Source organism: Euprymna scolopes, chromosome 13 (genome assembly GCF_053919585.1).
Source record: "Euprymna scolopes isolate OS-2025 chromosome 13, ASM5391958v1, whole genome shotgun sequence".
In the NCBI taxonomy this organism is placed as follows: domain Eukaryota; kingdom Metazoa; phylum Mollusca; class Cephalopoda; order Sepiida; family Sepiolidae; genus Euprymna; species Euprymna scolopes.
This window is the reverse complement of record NC_136494.1, coordinates 121,601,852-121,622,852: the sequence shown is the minus strand read 5'-3', so window position 1 is coordinate 121,622,852 and position 21,001 is coordinate 121,601,852. Positions and strand designations below refer to the sequence as shown.

At 34.1% G+C, this 21,001-nt stretch overlaps 1 protein-coding gene across 12 annotated transcripts in view; it reads right to left on the bottom strand.

The window, feature by feature from the left end:
- LOC145292174 (uncharacterized) overlaps positions 1 to 21,001 on the bottom strand; it is an 806,320-nt gene that overhangs the window by 186,276 nt on the left and 599,043 nt on the right. For all 12 annotated transcript variants that reach the window (XM_080138436.1, XM_080138439.1, XM_080138442.1 and 9 more), the window contains one exon: positions 11,238 to 11,335. In XM_080138436.1, coding sequence (XP_079994562.1) covers positions 11,238 to 11,335 — 98 coding nt within the window. The remainder of the gene's footprint in view (positions 1 to 11,237; positions 11,336 to 21,001) is intronic.

Below are 21,001 nucleotides of genomic sequence, written 5' to 3'. Positions count from 1 at the left end.
CGCGCACAGAAATTACTTTTTCCATAGCTACCAACGTAATTCTACCCTATGCAATGAAGGCCATCAACTCCCCGTATTTCCTCCTATAACAGACAACACGCCATGCAATATATAAATATCAGTGCATGAGGTGGCTAAACTAATCAAGAACCTTAATTCCAGTAAAGCAACTAGCCCTGACAGCACTCCAATTAAAGCGCTGAAAACGCTTCAACTAGAACTTGCCCCCATACTTACAAAACTGTTTAAGCATTGCCTTAAAGAGAAGTGCTTCCCTACACCCTGGAAAACTTCATCAGTATGCCCTGTATTTAAAAATTCAGGTGATAAGTCATCTCCCTCTCAGTACAGACCAATAAGTCTCCTGTGTGACACGAGTAAGTTGCTGGTATCCATATAAAATAGAGAAGTAGTCAACCACCTTAGCAGAAATAACCTTCTTAGTGACATACAATATGGTTTCCGTTTTGCTAAATCTACAGCAGACGTGCTAACGGTTATCTCTCATAAGATTAGTGAATCTCTTGACAAAGGCTTCCTCTTGGCATATCAAAAGCCTTCGATAAAGTATGGCATAAGGGCCTACTTCACAAGATTCCAGCTACGGTATAACTGGAAACATGTTCTCGATAATTAAATCATTTCTCTCTGATAGGCTCATAAGAGTAGTGGTTGATGGACAAAAATCAGAGGCCCACAGTATTAATGCTGGAGTCCCTCAGAGGTCCATCCTGGGCCCAACTCTCTTCCTGATCTACATCAATGAACTCCCAAAACACATAATAAAATCATTCGTTGACATCTATGCGGATGATATGACCATCAATGTTCTCTCTGATTCTCTCCACTCGGATCTTGAGCACGTGGTACAGTGGGGGAAGAGGTGGCTGGTTACTATTAATGCATCTAAAACCAAGCTCCTGTCTTTACATCATCAACGCTCTGATCCCCTTCTGGCATCAATTGAAATGGATAGGTCTCGACTAGGGGAAGCTCCATGCTTTGATAAGCCTCTTGGCTTGACGTTTACTCCTGACCTGAAATGGAACACGTACATCAAGTTTATTGCCAAGGTAACTGGAAAAATGGTAGGTTCCTTCTACCGCTCCAGAAGATATCTCACTGCTGATGCAATTCTCTATTTATATAAAAACCAAGTACGTCCAAGGATTGAGTACTGTTGCCACATCTGGGCAGGAGCTGCTAAAAACACTATCCTGCCTTGACAGAGCACAAAATAGGCTTTGTGGCTTAGTGGGAGATGCCCTTTTCTCTTTCCTGCAACCTCTCTCTCTCACAGGAGAGATGTTGCGAGCCTGTCTTTGTTTTATCGTTACTCCCATGGCAGGTGCTTGTCTGAGCTCAAATCCCTGGTCCCCCCTCGCCGATCTTTCACGAAAAACACCCATCTAGCTGAAACCACTGTCAAAAATTTCCCCCACTCTTTATCTGTGCCAAAACTAAAATGTAGATTTCATGAACAAAGAAGTGCACACCTGTGGAACTCTGTTCCGTCTGCCTGTTTCCCACCTGACTACAACTTAGATGTCTTCAAGTCCAGCATAAACAACTCCCTGATGAACAGCCCCCTTAAGACACTTTATCAAATCTCAACATTAACGTACTGTACACGCAATAACCCTTATCTCTGAGTGGCTTACGGGCCTTGATAAGTGGTGACCTTCTTGTAAAAAAAAAAAAAAAAAAAAAAAAGGAACTGAAGATGAGGAAGATTTGTTCAAAATTTGTCCCAAAGGTACAGTCAATGGCTCCATCCTAGTCACAGACTATTTAACCAAGATGGGTATTAAGAGAGTTTCTCAGCCTTCCTATATAATTCAGACCTTGCTTCCTGTGACTTTTGGTTATTCCCTAAGTTCAAGGAAAACTTTAGAAGCTGTCGTTATGAGACAATTGAGATGATGAAAGAGGCTGTGACAAGGGGCATTGACATGCTCACGCAAGAGGACTTTCATGGGGACTTCTAGAAGTTGTTGGAATAGTACAAGTGTATTGCAGCCAGAGGAGATTACTTCAAAGAGGACTAGAGTTTCATGTCTGTACTATCAATAAAAGTGCTCATATGAAAAATGTCTGGAAACTTATTAAAAGGCACCTCGTGTGAACATTAATAAATGATTACAACTGGAATGATTTTCTTCTTTTGTTCACAGAATTTCTTGTTTGTTTGAAATGCATACAATTGATCTTTAGATGAGACCAGGCTCGGTCTAAACAGCTTGAATTATTGATTAAAATAAAATTATAAATATCTTGTAAGCTGAAATAAATTTATAAAGATTATAAATCATATCTTGCTCATATGGGTGTGTATATTCTTGCACGGTTTAAATTATATTCTCTCATAAATGTCTTTCTTTACAAGTCGACTGGAACGTGCTTAGGCGACATAACGAACTTCAAACTTCATTATGACGTAATTATACACTCTCTTGTCCAAGTATAGTTAATTTATTGCTTGTTGATGGAGAGATTAAAATCTTTTTATAACCAATTCAATAATTCATTGCCTTTTACTTTTAAATGAGAAATTTTAGGGTTACTTTGTATTTACAATATTCTTTTCGGAATCTCTTTTGTACTTGAATAATGCTTAAAAAAGAATGGAGTTAATTTCTTTTTAAATGCTGTTGAATAGAATGATGAAGGATTAAAACAGTAATTCTATTAAAGAAACAATTCACCCATGCACGGAGTGTTGTTACCACATCTGGGCTGGTGCATCTAATACTAATCTCTCCCTTTTGGATAGAGTCCAAAAACGAGTCTCCAATCTAATATGTCCCACTTTGTCAACTAGGCTCCAACTGTTTTACTGACGAACTCATTGCACTTGTGCCCCTGGACCTACATATTCCTGACAAATCCGCTTCACAAAAAATTACACTCCTTCACTGTCGAGGTCCCTAAATGCTGGAAAGCTTTCTACTCTAATAGCTTCTTTCCTCAAACAGCTAGACTTTGGAATTCCCTTTCTGCTACCTGCTTTCCTGACTGTACTGACATGCAGAAGTTCAAATGTAACGTAAACCAACATCTTCTTAATCTTTCCTATGCATGATCCCAAATAGTAACCCTCCCCACCTTTTTTTTTCTTTTTTTTTACATGGAAGTCACCACTTATCAAGGCCCGGAAGCCACTCGGGGATTAGGGTTTTTGCGTGTACAGTAATCAATTGGACAATATCGTAGTAATGGTTAGTAATAGAGATCTGATAACGTGTCTTACTTAAGGGGGCGGTTTATCAGGAACTTGTTTATGTTGGACTTGAAGACATCCAAGTTGTAGTCAGGTGGGAAACAGGCAAACAAAAGAGAGTTCCACAGGCGTGCACTTCTAAGAAAAAGCTTTGTTCATGGAATCTACGTTTTTATTTAGATAAAGAGTGGGGAAAATTACTGACAGTGGTTTCAGCTAGACGGGTGTTTTTCGTGAAAGATTGGCGAGGGAGGGAGGGGACCAGAGATTGGAGCTTAGACAAGCGCTTCCCATGGAAATAACGATAAAACAATGACAGGCTCGCAACGTCTCTTCTGTGGGAGAGGGGTTGCAGGAAAGAGAAAAAGGCATCCCACACAAGGCTACAAAGTCTATTTTTTACTCTGTCAAGGCAGGATAGGCTATTTTTATCAGCTCCTGCCCAGATGTGGCAGCAGTACTCCATCCTTGGACGTACTTGGCTTTTATATGGATAGAGAATTGCATCAGCAATACATCCAAATGGTGATAAGCCTTATTTAGGGTGAACACAAGTAAAAAAAAAGTATATATATAAAACTGGTTTTTGTCAGTTATAAGAATTGCATCTTTTACTTAAAAAAATAAAAATAATACTAAAACACCTATATTAATCCCAAATAAGGAACACTGCCATTGAAATGTAAGAGGCTACCGCAAATTAGGGGGCCATTCCTATAGTAGGGAGCTCAGATGTCTGTTCAAATCACATTTAAATTTCTGTATGTTTGTACAGTCAGGAAAGAAGAAAACTAGAAGGGAATTCCAAAGTAAGAGACTATTAGAGTAGAAAGTTTTTTAGCATCTGGAAATCTTTACAGTGAAGGGATGGAATTTTGCTGATTGTCAAGTTGATCGGGCTATTTATGTTGAAAGAGCCCCAGTGCTAGGAGTTCATCAGAGCATATTCCATTAAAACATTTGTGAAACAAGCACAGGGATGCAACATTGTGGTGATGGAATAGGGGTTGGAGCTTAGTTAACAGTACGGGTCCTATTGGATTAGAGACACTTTTTGGACCCTGTCTAATAGAAAGAGACTAGTGGTTAACACGACACTTCAGCCAAGATGTGACAATAATCCATGCACGGACTAATAGTGGCTTTATAGATATAGAATTCTAAGGTAGAGTGCTATTAGCCATGGCTATCAGAGATTCTTGTTATTGTAAAAGGAAAGCAGTTTAGTCTGAATAGCATTAAATGTTACCATCCATTTACGACCCCATTCTACTTCGGTCTGGTAATCGTTTTCTAAGAATTCTGTCATTGCTTGAGATTTGTTTATGTCCAATCAAAAGTCTTTCCCATAAGATCACTTTCATTTGCTTCAACTTTTAATTATTTTCCTGTTTGCAATTTTCCAATTTAAAAATTTGCAGGACAAAACAATTTCAGAATATTGTTGCTGGACCTAGCAAACTCAAAAAAGTCGTGAAACCAGACATGGTTTCCCAAGCCTAAGATAATAGAGCCAATGACCACTACTGTTAATATAACAAGGTCTTATATTTGTAGTTTCTATCTTTTCACCATCAATACTAATCCATATTTGGCCCCAATTGTTATGAATAGCTCTCGTTTTAAAGAAGCACCCGGCTTCAACAAACGTCTAGGACTGACTTTCACTCGATGGTTAAAAACAGTTTCTCAATTTGTTGAAGGAAAGGAGTTTTATCTTAGTAGCATTAAATGTCACCATTCATTTATGTCACCATTGCACCAAAGGCTGGAGGTCCCTTTCTAGAGATTGATACATTGTGTTGGATATGTAAACATTCGTTTTGCGATTATATCTAGAATAGAGCAGGGTATCATCAACAAATATACCAATCTCTGACACGATTTCATCAGGGAGGTCGTTTATGAATATCAGGAATAATAAACGTTCAAAAATCGACCTCTGGGGCATACCCACATTAAGTGATGTACACTCCAAGAAATTACTTTCAAATGTTGCATTTCATACTTGGAAGAACCTGAAATGGAAGATCTACATTAGAACCGTTGCCAAAACCATATTAAAAGTTATGAGATCGCTTTACTATTCCATGAAGTACCTTACGCCTAATACAATATTCTACCTGTACAAGAGTCAAACACGGCCTAAGATGGAGAACTGTTGGCACATCTGGGGTGGAACTCCTAAGAGCATCCTTTCCTGCCTTGACAAGATACAAAACCATCTCCGGAATTTCTCTTTCTCACAGTAAGTCTATCTCTACTCTATCATTATTTTTATGGAAGGTGCTTGACTAAGCTCCCACCTATGGTCCTTTTTTTAAAACGTTTACAATAAATATTTGCCTAGCTATAACAATCGCCAACTACTACCCTCACTATCTGACCCTAAAACTAAACGAAAATTGCTTGAGCAAAGTTTCTTTCCTGGAAATGCCCATCTGTGGAACGCAATACTGCAGGTCTTCTTTCTGTCTAACTATAACCTGACTGTCTTAAATTTAATGTGAATAAATTCCTGTTGAGCCATCTTCTTAGATAATCTAGCTCAACACAAGACCTTCCATCTACTTGACACCTAACCCTTATCCTAGAGTGGCCTCTATGCCTTGATAAATGGTGACCTACTTAGTAAAAAAAAAAAAAATTCAATGAGGCATATTCATTGTATATTTTTTTTCTTTCTTCAATTACATTTTTTGTCCAGATGCTTTTTAGCTTTAAAAAACAGATAATGCAAACTCTGCTCCTATGGATGAAAATGCAAGTCCTTAAAAATATGCATGTTAATTTCTCCATACGATTTTTTTTTTAACAACTTCCGGCACTAGAAGTTTAATTCCTCACCATAACCATGATATGCTTTTCACATACATTTTTACTTTTATTAACTTTTTAAATTACTCTTATTTATTAACCTGAGTTTAAACATGAAATGAAATAACATTAGAACCCCGGGATACGGCATTAAAAATTAGTAACAAAATACAGTATAGTATATAATACACATGTATATAATCAAATAACATAAATAACAATATAAGGTATAAGGCGGGGCAAATAACAAAACTGGAAAAACATTGTATTCCACATCATAACCTAAAAAAACAAAACAAAAAAAAACGTATCCTCGGGCCACCGTATCCAAGGGTTCTACTATAACTACAACGATTAAATTCATTCAAATCAATTGAAATATCTGTTCTGCTTTATATATGCATTTGTGTTCTTATTTATACTAATCTGTTCCAATACTCATCCATTCTTCCATATATACAACTTTCATGTAATATTCAAATCAATAAAATATTTCATAAAATAATTATTCAATAAATTAAATTTGAAAATTTGTATTCTTTATAAAAACAATTTTTTTTTTTTTTAAATAAAATTCTGTCAAAATTCCAGTAACGTTTTCTTCGGTCCTATTCATTTTATTTTCACTTTTGTTGTTGTTGAAAGACAGTCTACTAATTCTGGGGTAAGATTTTAAGCAAGTGAACACAAAAATATCTGAAGAGGCTTTCACAATGCTGTCTCGCACAAATATATAAATTCAACATGTCTTAGTTATAAAGTCATATCACTACCTAAAAAAAATCAATAGTTACTTTAATGACTTTGTAAGCACTAAAATATTCATATTATGACACAAGATAAAAGACCATAAACTATGCCAAATAATCAAGTTGTCGCATCTTGAAAGAAAAAGTAATTTACCTAAAACATTAACTTTCATTGATACTTTCTTTTTTTACTTGGAAGGTTACCACTTATCAAGGTCCGGAGGACACTCGAGGAAAGGGTTAAGCATTAGGTGGATGATGAAACAAGATCAAACATGATGGAACTTGAGTAGGACTAGATTATCTAACTGAACGACTCAATAAGAATTTATTCATATTAGACTTGAAGACTACTATGTTATAGTCAACTGGGAAGCAGAGAAATGGTATTGAGTTTCACATACGGACAACTCTAGGAAAGAAACTGTTCATGGAATTTTCGTTTAGTTTTAGGCACAAATAAGTAGTGTGGAAAGTTGTTGGCAGTTGTTTCAGTTAGGCAAGTATTTGCTGCGAATGTGTTACAGAGAGGGATTATAGATTGAAGCTCAGTCGAACACCAACCATAAAAGTATCAATAGAGCAGAGACAGACTCGCAATGTCTTTTCTGTAAAGAAGGGGGGGGCGAAAAAGTCATTGCCTACTAAATTTCGAAGACAGTTTTGTACTTTGTCAAAGCAGACAATGATTTTTCGGGTTCTGGGCCAGATGTGGCAACAGTATTTCATCTTAGGCCATTATAGCATTATTTATATAATGTTTTCACTTGTTTTAATACATTTTCAGAAATGTAAAATCCAGATGAGAAAAAATGTTTGCACATTGGACATGACATTACATTTTCTAAAATATATATAAAACTGCAACTGAAAATTAAACATGCAAGATACAGATAGAGGATTGCATTGGGAGTGGGATGCTTTCTGGAGCGATAGAATGATCCAACCATTTTGGCAATGGATCTTATGTAGGTCTTCCATTTCAGGTTAGGGGTAAAGGTCAATCCCAGAAGTTTGTCGAAACATGATGCTTCATCAAGGAGAGAGGCATTCATTACAACAGAGTCTAAGCAAGCATCTGACATCTGTAAGGGAGGAGGGAATTTGAACCATTGAACCATTTGTAGAAGGCGGCTGTCTGTCATGGTCAAAAGGGGTTTAACAAACGTGTGAAAGCAGAAAGAAAATCTGTGAGTCACATGATGTTATTAGAAGTTGGAAGATGTTTTTAAATGTAATTACACTTTGCTTCTACACATCCACCATGCCACAAACAAGTCACTAAAAACCAAATAAAAGTATAAGGTGCCTGTTTGAAATTGTATCAGAGTTGTTTGCATTATTTGGATTCTTCACACTACTGTTATCATCTTTAGTGTTATTTGCACAACGCTTTAGTCGATGTAATATCCGACCTTCTTCAGATGTATCTTGAATCACTCTAAATTCCGACCTGTTCAATTCAGTTCCAAGAATTTGATTTCCCTGCCCTCTTGACGTTAGTCTTTTTATATAGCCTTTTTTTTTTTTTTTTGGCGGGGGCGGAGCCTCATTGATATGCACATCAATACATATCACACTATAGTAACCTCCGACCTTCTTCAGGTGTATCTTGTTGAATTCGTGAATCTTCACAAAATCTCAAATAGACTATCATTCAACTAATGAGAGGAGCATGCTTTCATTCCACCAGCCAGGACTCGGAAGAAGTCTCTAATACAAATTTAGGAACCTTTAACCTATTTTTGTTTCTAGATGTAAATATCACTATTTTTTAGGCACCCATATCCAGAATAAAAAAAAAAAAAATTGAAATCAACAAACACAAAAGGGAGATGTCTTAAGCCACCATGTTTGCTTTTGGGAAAAGGTTATATTGAGTCAGAGTTGTTTGATTAAGTTAACAGTTGGAGCGTTTCATTAACAAGCGTTTATTTCTGTCATTCCTTTATTGCTAACAAGTTCCAACTAATGATTAGCGCCGCCTTTAAAAAAAAAAAAAAAAAAAGCCGTTCTACAACAACATAATCTTACTGGAGAGAAACAGGCAGAAGAGTACATGCTTCAAAATAAACAGAAAGAGTAAACATATTCTTTTAAAAGTGTCTTGTTTATAAATTGTAATGAATTTTAATGGTTTTTCAGACAGAACCACCTCCTACAACTGTGCTTGAACCATTCAAAGCACCTTTCCCTAATATACAACACTGTAAGCGATCCATTTTTTTTGTTCATTTTACATCCATTGAAACTATGATCTTTGTACTTCTTGGATTACTAGCTGTATGGAATGGAAGATTGACTTCATGTTAGTTGGATTCTTTAAACTACTGTTCTCATCTTTAGTGTTGCACTGTTGCACAACGTTTTGGTTGATGTAATTTCTGACCTTCTCCAAATATATCTTGTTGAATTCTCGAATCTGCATGGAATTTTTAACAGAGCCCTTTACTTAATCCAAGGGGGGGGGGTAGAATCCTGTGATTCCATCAGCCATTACTGATTAGACATCCTAAATAATTTGCAACTGTATTCTGCGCTAAGGATTGAACCTTCAATCTTCAGGAAAGCAACTTTTACAATCGAATGTCCTTGAATATATAGAGCAAAACTTTGTGCAAATTACACTCAAGATGAGAACAGTAGTCCAAATAATACGAATAATCAATCCTCATCTAAAAAATTCAAAAACGTAAGATTATCATATTAAAAAAACAAAACATTATCTCCCTTTTATAAATTCATTACATTTTTATTTGCTAATTCATAATTTAATTCTTGTGAAAAAATGCATTAAATTTGATAGTTTTTTAAGAGAGAAAACAACTCCATGTGACAAACAAGTTTTTTTTTTGAAGATGAATCAACTATTCAACAAACTTCTGTAGTGTAGCTTAAAAATTCAGAGCCGAAATATCAAATCGGTACCAATCCGAAGATTCACATCTTTAAAAATTCTACAGGAAATAGACGATACACTTATATTCACTTCTACATAAGTTGTAATTATTTTGTTCATATGCTGAATCTAACCAAATAAATAATTGAACTAATTCAATTTATTCTGCATTGGTTAAAACATTACATGTTTCATTGCCATTAAGGACTCCCAAAGAGAAAGAGAAAGGGAGTGAAAGAAAATAAATAAAGAAAGAAGGAAAGCAAACAAAGAGGGAAGGAGGGGTGCTGTGAATTTAGGCAGTTAGAAATAGAGTTGACCAGCACCTGTCCAACTTAGTCTTGAACTTATCCATAGTTGGTGTGACGACAACCTTAAGAGATAAATGTACTTAATTTTTAATTGTTCATATATCAAATAACCAATTGAACCAATGTAAATACACTTTATTTAAATCACTGATCAAAATGTTTAAAATGCATAAACAGTCAAAACATAAAATGGGATAATAAGTGTTATCACAAACATTAAGTGAAGAAAATGCAGAATTTTAGAGAAACTGCAGGTAAAAACAAGATAAAAACAGAAAATGTAAAATTTCAGAAAATTTGGACATTATGCAACTTGGTTACCTACTTAACTTTACTGATTTTACAAAACTAACATTTTTTTTGGTGGGGGGGGGTCTCTAAGGTTTTTAAATGAAAAGTACAAGTACAGCAGTTTAAACGTATGAATATTTGAGATTCATTTTATATTTAATGAAATATGTTGGGACATTTCATTCTCTTAGCATATGGCAACCATTTTTTCTTTGTTGTATTGAGGACAACTACATACAACAGAAAGAAAGATAAAGATTATATGTTGACTATTTCTGTTAACATTGATTTACTGTCTGTTCATAATAAAAACTATGTAACAGACATGTAAATATATGAAAAGATGCAGGAAATGTAATGTTTTACAACAATGTTGTTTGAGAAAGGAAATAAAATTGCGTGAATGAATTGTAAAGTTATGTTATTTGTAGTGACTGTAAATGCAATATTTTGTTTGGGTCTTTAACCATGACAGCTGATTTAAAAAAAAAAATTGTTTTTTTTTTATTTATGGAAATTGTTCTGGACAAGGCATGAAGCTACTTGATGTAAGGAGCTAACAAAAAAATACTATTTCAAAGTAAAAAAAAAATTAATTTTTTTCTATTTTAGAAAACAATTTTTCCTCTTCTTTCAAAAATATTGCTCATAGAATGTGAGGACTAAAAGCACAAAGGAAGTGAGAATTACGAGGCAGTTGAAAGTAAACACAAAATCTTTCTACTCTATGATCAGAAAGTAATTTTAACAGACAAGATCTATTAGTGCATGAAAATGCAGCTTAAAAGCAATCATTTCAGCCACGTCTGAACTATTAAGAGGTTGTGCTAGTAAGACACTTTTTTGGATGAAGAGTTTTTTTTTTTTTTTTTTTTTTTTGTAAATCTTTTATTTCGTCTGAATTAATATGAAAATATGTTTTCATAACAGCAACAAAGATTCAAACTTACCAAATCGACAGATTCTCCAAGTTGATCTTCCACAAGTTTTGAAACAATCAATTTTACTTTTTGCGATACGTTCGCTAAGTTCTCTTCTTCAAGATAATCTGAAAAACAAGAATCAACTAAATAAAAAATGTAATAATTTATAGTTGCACATAAACTGGAGTCACATCAAAGAAAACTGGTTTGTCTATTCATATTAGAGCAATTTCTTTTTTCATATATATCTGCTTATAAAGGCCCACGGGCTACTGGGTGGGGGATGGGAGCAACCATTATGTTTATTGTTACTTTAAAAGTGCTTACTTTCATTAAAATACTCAACTAGTTTCGCATATCTTAATTTTGCATGTTTAATTTTCAGTTGCAGTTTTGTATATATTTTAGAAAATGTAATGTCATGTCCAATGTGCAAACATTTTTTCTCATCTGGATTTTACAGTTCTGAAAATGTATTAAAACAAGTGAAAACATTATATAAATAATGCTATAATGGTTTATATAATATATCATCTTACATTTAAAAAAAAAATCTAATATTAATTTGCTTGTTGGGTTAACTTTTGGAAGACATCTCAGAAAGTGTAAAATTCTAGATGCTAGACATCGGCATGGATTCTTAGTAGTTAAATGAGAAGTATATTCTACAGTTCGACTTTGCCATGGTTTACTTCATCTGTGTTGGTTAGGGTCAGGGTTGTAAGATAGTGCCTATGAGTGTATGGGAAAATATCAGCAGAAGTGAAGGATAGCTGGCTTGTGAAGAGATTAGCAGCAGCAGCTAAAAATAGTGCATATGCAAATTAAGTGTGTGCGATTTGGCATAAGAAAAAGAGAAAAAGGACACCATGTGCTCAGCAGAGAAAACAAAGTCGGCATCAAAGAAAACAGACATGTAAAATACGGACGATAATTAATAGGCTGGCTGTGGCCGGCATGCGGTCAGAGGATGGTGAGAGACTTAAATGGGGCTATGATGAGAGAGAAACGGCAATAAAAATTTTTGTTACAACCGAAAAAATGCTGACCCAGATTTTTATATATTTCTTTTGTTTGTTTGTAACGGTAATGTTACAAATAAACTTTCTTCTATGTGACAGAGTGTTTGCCTCATACGCAAGTGTTTGAAAAACATCTTAGAAAGTGTAAAATCTTACATGTGAGACATCGGCATGGATTCTTAGTAGTTGAATGACTACAACCCTTGTTGAGATTCCACAGTTGGACTTTTCCATGGTTTACTTAATCTGTGTTAGTCAATAGACTTTCTTCTATGTGATATAGTAGCTTAAATGGCAGAGAATTTACCTCACATGCAATAAACTCAGGTTTTGAATCCCAAGTTTTGATATGTTCTACTAATAACCCAAAAAGGATGAAACTAGAATCTGTGACTTCCAGTCTGCAACGTTCATGGTTTGTGCGAGCTGTGGCATTGTGGAAATAATATTTTACTTCACATATTTATTGTTATACTAACACTATCTCCCTAAGTTTTTTTTTTCTACATACTTTAATGACATAAAAAACATGCTAAAATATTACTTTGTTCTGGGATTGAGTTATGATTAAATTCTTCTAATTAGTTGTAAATTATAATTCACAGAAAAAGTCACGCATCTCGAACTTAATATAATAGTTGATAGAGAATTGTCTCTATAATAAATACATAATCTGCATGAATCATTCAACCACGGTAGTGGTTGAATATATGCTTAAGTCCGAAATTGAATGAATCGAGACACATTCAAACTCCCACCACTAATTCCGTTCGCAACCAAATTTCAACAGGTTATATAGTTGGATAGAACACCTCATTAGCTACATTTTGAAAAAAAAATTTCGAAAATTGGTTCAGTAGAAAAAAAGTCACAACAAAATATGTAGGTTCACAAACAGGAGAGTAAGTACATAAGTGACTAACGCTTTTTTTTTATTTTGCATAACTTTTTTTGTATATAAATATTTTTTACTGCGATTTTGCCAATATGACATGTTAGCGTAACGGTTAGAGTACCGGGGGTTGGTGGAAAGATTTTAGGTTCAATCCCGTGTATCGTTTTTTTTTATAATTAAAAGACCGAACTTTTTTTTTAATAGCTAATTTTTTTTTAACTCTCCTTATGATTTTATAGCAAAAAATGGTGAATTTATCGATTAAAAATATTAGTGAATTCTATGATATACATATTCTTTGAATGAACTCAAATTTTTCGTTATCACATTTGATGAAAAATGTAGTCCCATTTTGGCAATGCGTCTGACCAATGATGCTTTTGAACCCGCAACCAGCACTGCGATGTCATCAGCAGCAGCCTGGGCATAAATATTCCTATTTTAAAACTCCTTTAAAAGAGGATTCAGCATACAGTTCCATAGTAAAGGTGATAAAACCCCACTTTGGGGGTTTCATTTAACTACTTCCCTTTTAACAGTTGCCCTCAGTAGTTTTACTTGAACTGTTCTGTGCCTCACCATATACTCAATCCATCGGATGAGTACTGGTGGCACATTGAGTTCTCGTAGCGACTTGAACATACTACTGAAGGGTATGTTGTCAAAAGCTCCAACGATATCTAAAAAGACACCGAGTGCCATCTTCTTTTTTGTTAGTTTACGCTCTATACAGATCACGAATTCATGAACCGCAGTCTCGGTAGAGAACCTGGCTTGGAACTACTGTGATTGAATGATAAATATTGCATAAATGCGTGTTTGAGAGCTAATTTTTTTTTGACAATCATTAATAAATATTATGAATTTATATATTAATACAATAGCAATGCCTGGAAAAATCATGGATTATATGGAAAAATGCGCGCATGAAAAGTAATATTCTTAAGATTTTATTAAACCTGGAAAAGTAAAGGACAAGAAATTCAACCTGGAAACGTAAAGAACAAGATATTCTAGTAAAATAAAAAATAAGAATTTTTTAGACTTAAAATATTGCAGCTAAAAATAAAATTTGAATATTGATAAATATTTTATTTATTATTTGCATATGTTGTTGTTTATTGTTGAGTTAGAAAGAATTAAATGATCCTAATTATGATATAATAAAATTATTAATTTTTATGTAAATTATAAAATTATTAATTTCATCTACTAACTAACTAACTAATGAATTAATTTAATTCAAACAATTTTCACTACATAAATATATGCAAATAATAGGGGGGGAATAAGTTCAATCCAGCGACTGACACCCTTTCTAACTCATTCTAGTTTTCAAATTCAATGATATATGGCATAATCATATTGATACATCAGTTCTCAGTAGAACACTGAAGTTAAGCAACATAAAGTTTGGTGAGTACAAGATAGGTGACTATTTGAGTATATTAAGTACTATATATAGTAGGACTTCAGCATCTCCCTGCAAAAACAGCAAAAACCTAACGTCATCATCTCCCCTGACAGGGATATATATGCAATTGAGGACCATTTGTGAATTTGATATTCGCATGAAACTGCCTTCCTCAGACGAAACCAGTTTAACCTGCCTAGAGCGAATGCTGCATTGGTTTTAATTCAGTGATTGTTCACATAACAAATATTTGTTTCTATTTCGATATATTTTATCATGGAAGTGAAGAGAGTCATCGCAGACTTTTTAGACCATTTGTCTTCTAGATTGTAAATTCAAAACAAAACCCACACCATCATAGTCCGATAGTGCGACCAAGCAAAGAAAACAAGCCTGAGAATCCTTCTTCGATTCAACATTAATTTGATGCGAGTCATTTTATATTTTGATTCAATTGTAATTTTTTTTTTTACTCATATTCACCCTAGCTAACGGGCTACTGTGTAACATATTTGTTATGCTCAGACTGTGTTTGCTACAGTTCAAACCTCTCTCGGACCCCCACACCGTCTGGCACCATCGAAAAGGAACAAACAACAAAAATAAATAAATCCGACTCTGCTTTTCTTTCTTTTTTAACACAAATCGTTTATTACCGTTTTTCTTTCTGTCTCAACACCAGCTTAAAAGTCTCTTACTTATGGCCGTAGATAGCCATTTCTTATACATCCATCTTTTTCGACCACATTCTTTCTTCTTCCCCGCATGCTAGCCACAGCTAGCCAATTCTCGCCTTCACTTTACACGTCCATCTCCTTCAGCATTGACTGTTTCTTTTCAACCATGTAAGCCCTTTTTTCTTTTTTTTCAAATGCAAGCCTGAGCACACTTGCCAATTTGCATACACGTTCAAACGCTGCTCCTACTGCTAATACAATTGCTTGCTATCCATTCTTCGACTGCTGTTAATACTTTCATACATGCTCATATACGCTCTGTTACACCTGTAGGCGTAATCTTTACTTAAAGTGACTAATAAAGAGTGACTATGTGGGGAGTTGAGCTGCGAAATGTCTGTTCCCATTAAATTTAAACTTCTACATCTTAGTACAGTCGGGAATAGAGGGAAGGAATTTCAGAATCAAGTTCAAGGGAAGAAACTTTCAGAGTAGAAAGCTCAAGTATTTACGGACCTTTACAGTGAAGGTGTGGGATTTTGCTGCTCATAAGGTTTTTCAAGGAATTTACATTGAAGGAGCACAAGTGCTATAAGTTCGTCAGAGCACGTTCCATTATAGTATTTAAAAACTTGTAACCTTCATCTGACATACACTGTGACAAGTGTAACATTGCCATTACGCTCAAACCGTGTTCGTTACAATTCAAACTTTTCTTGGACCCCCATGCCGTCTGTCACCATCAAAAAGGAACAAACAAACAAAAATAAATAAATTCGAAGTGGCATCTTTTCCTTTATTAACAAGAGCATTTATTACTGTTACTCTCCAGAATTGACACCACTTAAAACGTCTCGCACTGCCACATGTCCATCTAGATTGATTTGTTTCTCCTTCCTATGACCACATGCTAGCTACAGCCGGCCCATTCTCATCTTCAACTTTACACATCCATTTTTTTTTACCCACACTTTGCTTCTCCAACCACGTGCTGCATATTTTTTCCTTTTTTAACTTGCGCGCACTTCCTAATTTGCATATGCGTTTTTTACAGCTACTGCTGCTGCTGCTAATCTCTTCGCAAGCCAGCTACCCTTCACTGCTGCTGAAATTTTCCCATGCACTCATATGCACTATGTTATACAAGCAGAGAAGTCAGTGTCTGCTCACATCAATTTAATTATAAAATTAAATTCCACTATAATACATTTCTAGCCACTTCATTTTGGTAGGTTGTTTGTGCAATATATAGAAGTAAAGAGACATGATATATTTAGTTAGGCAAAAGCAATTTCTTACAAGTTTATAAAATTTCAAATGGATAAAAGTGAAACTAATACTGGTGGTCGCTGTTGCCCAACGGGATACGCGTCACATGAATAATCAATGCGTCAATGTCAATATGTGATTTTCAACGGTTGCCAACTATTCACTTAGCAGATAAAGGTTGCCAATCAATAATGAAATCACAGAACATGGAAGATCAATTATTTTCCGTAATTTTATAAAACATTCATGACTTTTATGCTGAAAGGCAATCCCAAAGCTAAGCAGGCATTATTAGATGTTCAGGCAAAGGTGGACATCATTTGCAAATGGTCAATCGATAGCAGGTCTATCAATAATGCTTCTTTATAATCATGAATTTATAAAGGATGTACGTTTCAGTGCTTTTTTGGTTCATGTTGATTTTTATAAGAATCACGTCCGACATGAAATTATTGACTTACAGACCCTCCTCTATTTTTTTTTTTTTTTTTTTACTAAAAATTTATTCAAAATCTTATTAAAAATATTCCATCCTATAATAAAAAGGCCATGTGCATAACGTGGCCATTATACTCAAACTGCATTCATTACAGTTCAAATCTCTACTCAGACTCCCACACTGTCGGGCACCGTCGAAAAGGGAAACAAAAATAAATAAATCCGACTGCTTTTATTTCATTTTTAACACAAGTCGTTTATTACCGTTTTTCTTTCTCTCTGTCTCGACACCAGTTTAAAGAGTCTCTCTTTCTCTATCACTACCACTACAGAGCCACATGTCCATCTCCCCTGAAATGTGTTTTCCTTTCTGCTCCACCACACGCCAGCCGTAGAAAGCCATTTCTAGTCTGACTTTTTATCCATCTTTTTTCACCGCACTTTTTCTTCTCCCGACCACATGGGGTCTTTTTTTTTTTTTTCTTATTGCGCACACACACTTCCTAATTTGCATATGTACTTTTTTTCAGCTACTGCTGCTAATATCATCACAAACCAGCTATCTTACAGCTCCTGCTGATATTTTCCTACATGCTGATACACGCACTGTTACATATATATTAGAACCCAGGAACCCGGCATTGCCAGGTCAAAACAATGCTGGGCGGAGAGTTTAGTCACATACTATTTAAAGATATACCGAATATTGCAACTTGTTAGGATTTTACTAAAATTAGGGAACCATAAAATTTTCATGATTTTCATGAAATTAGGGAACCATAAAACGATCTCCCTGGATTTAGGGAACCATGAAACAAGTGCATCTATCTATGAAAATCAAACAGGCAATAACTATTACCGTAAAGGGGTAATAACGCTCAGAGCTTAAATAAACTTACTTTCAGTTTAAATGCAATTGGTGTTGACTTATAATTGAAATAAATTAAATACAAATTAATTTAAAAATAAATAAAATAAATCAACTTTAAATAATATTTCTGAATCGAACAATTAAAATAATTCTATTGCAACAAACAATAACATCGAACTAATTATTAAAATAGATTTTCTTTAAGAGCTTCCTTCTTGAATGTACATTTCCTTTAAATAAAAATCATGTTATAATGAAAGTGCATAAAAATCCTTTTTTAGTATGAAAATCAATTTGTGAAATAGTGTACCTTCTGTAAACAAACAGAAATATGACTTTAATATAATACTAGCAGATTTACCCGGCACTGCCTGGTATTAAATGTAACACTAAATTCCTTAAAAAAAATTTTTTTTAATTTTAAAAAAAAAGTTTAAAAAAAAAAGCTGAAGTAAACTAAGACATATCCATATGAGTATTGTTTTTTTTCTTAACAGTTCCCTTCTTGTAAGTAAAAAACAAAAAATACTCGAGCTGAGATCGAAACCAAAATCTACAGGCAGCGAATCAAGTACTATAACCATAGCTTTCCACGATCTTTAAAAAGTGTTTTCAAATCTACTTATTTTTAACATAAGAAAGCTGTCATGTGAAACAGTTAACTAATAAAAATCCGATGACCCCTTCCCCTCTCCATGTACCAATTCTTCAATTTTGACCCTTTAGCAGCCTTTTTTCCGGATGAAAATAGATTAAAAAGTTTTCCACATGTCTGAATACTCTATATACCAAATTTTAAGTCTGTAGATCAAAAATTCATTGAGTTTATAGGTTGAGAATTGTCCTCTCACACGCACATATTCTTATTGAGATATATATATATATATATATATCTACGTGTGTGTTTGTGATAACAATTTTAAAAAAATAAAACCGTTCTTTTATATAGTTCAAATCGAGTCTTACATGAATTAATTTCCAAAGTAAAATGAAGTTCAATGTTCAAACCCTTGTTTAAAAATATGCAATAGATTTGCTATAAATAAATCAAACCATAGTTTAACGCCAACTTTGGAGCAAAGGAAACTTGCATGCATTTCTGAGAAAGTTCAAAGCATGTTTGTCATAGCAGAGACATGAAAATCTCACTTGAACATTTCCAAAAGCTTTTAGCCTTGATATTGTACTTTGAATTTTCCCAGAAGTACATCTAAGTTTTCCTTGCTTGCACAACACTATAATACGATTTTAATTGTCATTTTATTTTGAATATATATATATATAATCTGTTATGACGTCATTGCAGATTACGTCATATATGACACATTGTTTTGACCCGGCAACGCTAGTATATATATATATATATATATATAATCTGTTATGACATATATTGGCAACACTAATACATATATCTTAGTGTCAGGGCGATTGATCAGAATCGGAATCAGAAAGAAAAAAAAAAACCCGGAACTTTTGTGTGTATTTGAATCGGTATCACAAAAATGTGTATTTTCCAATGCCAAAAACTATTCCTTTAATTATATTTTCTATTTGATTTTATCTAAAACAAAATCTTCCAGAGTTAGTAATAATAATAAAACTAATATTTGATTTTAAACTACCAGTCAAAATAAAATTTATAGATCACCTCCCAAAAGTTTGTTTTTACGTTTGAGAAAATATATGCACACGTTTTTAAGGTGATTGGGGCAAAATAACAACTTTACAGTTAAATATGTAGACATTTATAAAGACTAGGCATCAAACATTGTATCAGAATCCGGAATTTCAGGCCATCCAGCATTGCTCAGTCATAAAATTTGCATAAATATAATATTTTAATTCATACAGAAACTGAGGTATGTGAGTATTATGCTTTTTCTTAATTCTTAGTTCACTTCTTGTAAAAAATAAATTACTCGAGCTGAGAGTGAGTCAAGTTACGATAACCATTAGGCCAGCTTGATATGATCTTGTAATGTTTCAAACCTACTTATTCTTAACATAAAGAATCTGTCACGGAAACGATTCATGTATGCGCATTCATGAGTCAGTTGATAAGCAGATAAAAATCCGATGACCCCCCCCCACGTACAAACTTTTTAAAAAGACAGAGAAAGAAAATAAGGGTTGAACCAAAAAAAAAATATATATATATATATATATATATATATATATATATGGGTTTTTGGTATCCAAATAGAATGGTAATTCTTGAATAGAAAAGAATGAAGGTTTTTGGTTCCAGATTAGTTGAAGATCTGGACATTGAAGGTAAAATCCAATGTTCGCTGTAGTATTCAGAGTGAAAGGCAATATTCTTTTGCAAATGCAGAATTTTGAATATATTTGGACATATATATATAATAGCTGCCGGAAAAAATTCATTTAAAGTGTTTAGGAGAATTGAGAAAGCAAATCAAATCTCTTTTTTTTGTTTTATGTTTTTCCTTTTCTCCCCTCCTTTCTTTTTTTAAAACTTCCTAGTTTTGGGGATTTTTTTTTTTTTTCATTTTTTAACACCAATTCTGACATAATTTTCTATGAATGCGAACGCTAAATAATTTTTCCCATTATTCTTGAAAGAGAGTGTAAACTTGTAATTTATTCAAACATTATCAACTAGTAATTACCTCCCTTGAATAATTTGTGTATTTATGATTTGGTTTAACCAGAGTAGAGCTCTTCACTCACAAGAATAAAGTAATTGCGATAACAGAATGTGCAAAACAAACAATATTTATAAAATTATTTAAACAAAGCAGGGGAGGGCAGAGTGGTAGCTCTAGATATCTCTAAGGCTTTTGACAGGGTATGGCACAAGGGTCTCCTAAGGAAAATTAAATTATACGGTATCACTGGTAGAATACTTAGCATAATTAAATCCTTCTTAGATAAGAGAAAAATCCAGGTTGTCCTCGACGGTCGAACATCTAAACTGTGTGATATAAATGCGGGAGTACCTCAGGGGTCTATTCTTGGACCTCTATTGTTCCTGATATTTATTAATGACCTCCCCGACAAGACTGCCTCTGAGATGGGTATATATGCTGATGACACTACACTCTATAACAGGCATGACAGGAAAACAAATGAACACATATCTAAAGAAATGGCAAAAACACTAGAGGATGACCTCCAATCTGTAGTGGAATGGGGACATAAATGGATGGTCACATTCAATGCAGCCAAGACTAAACTGGTT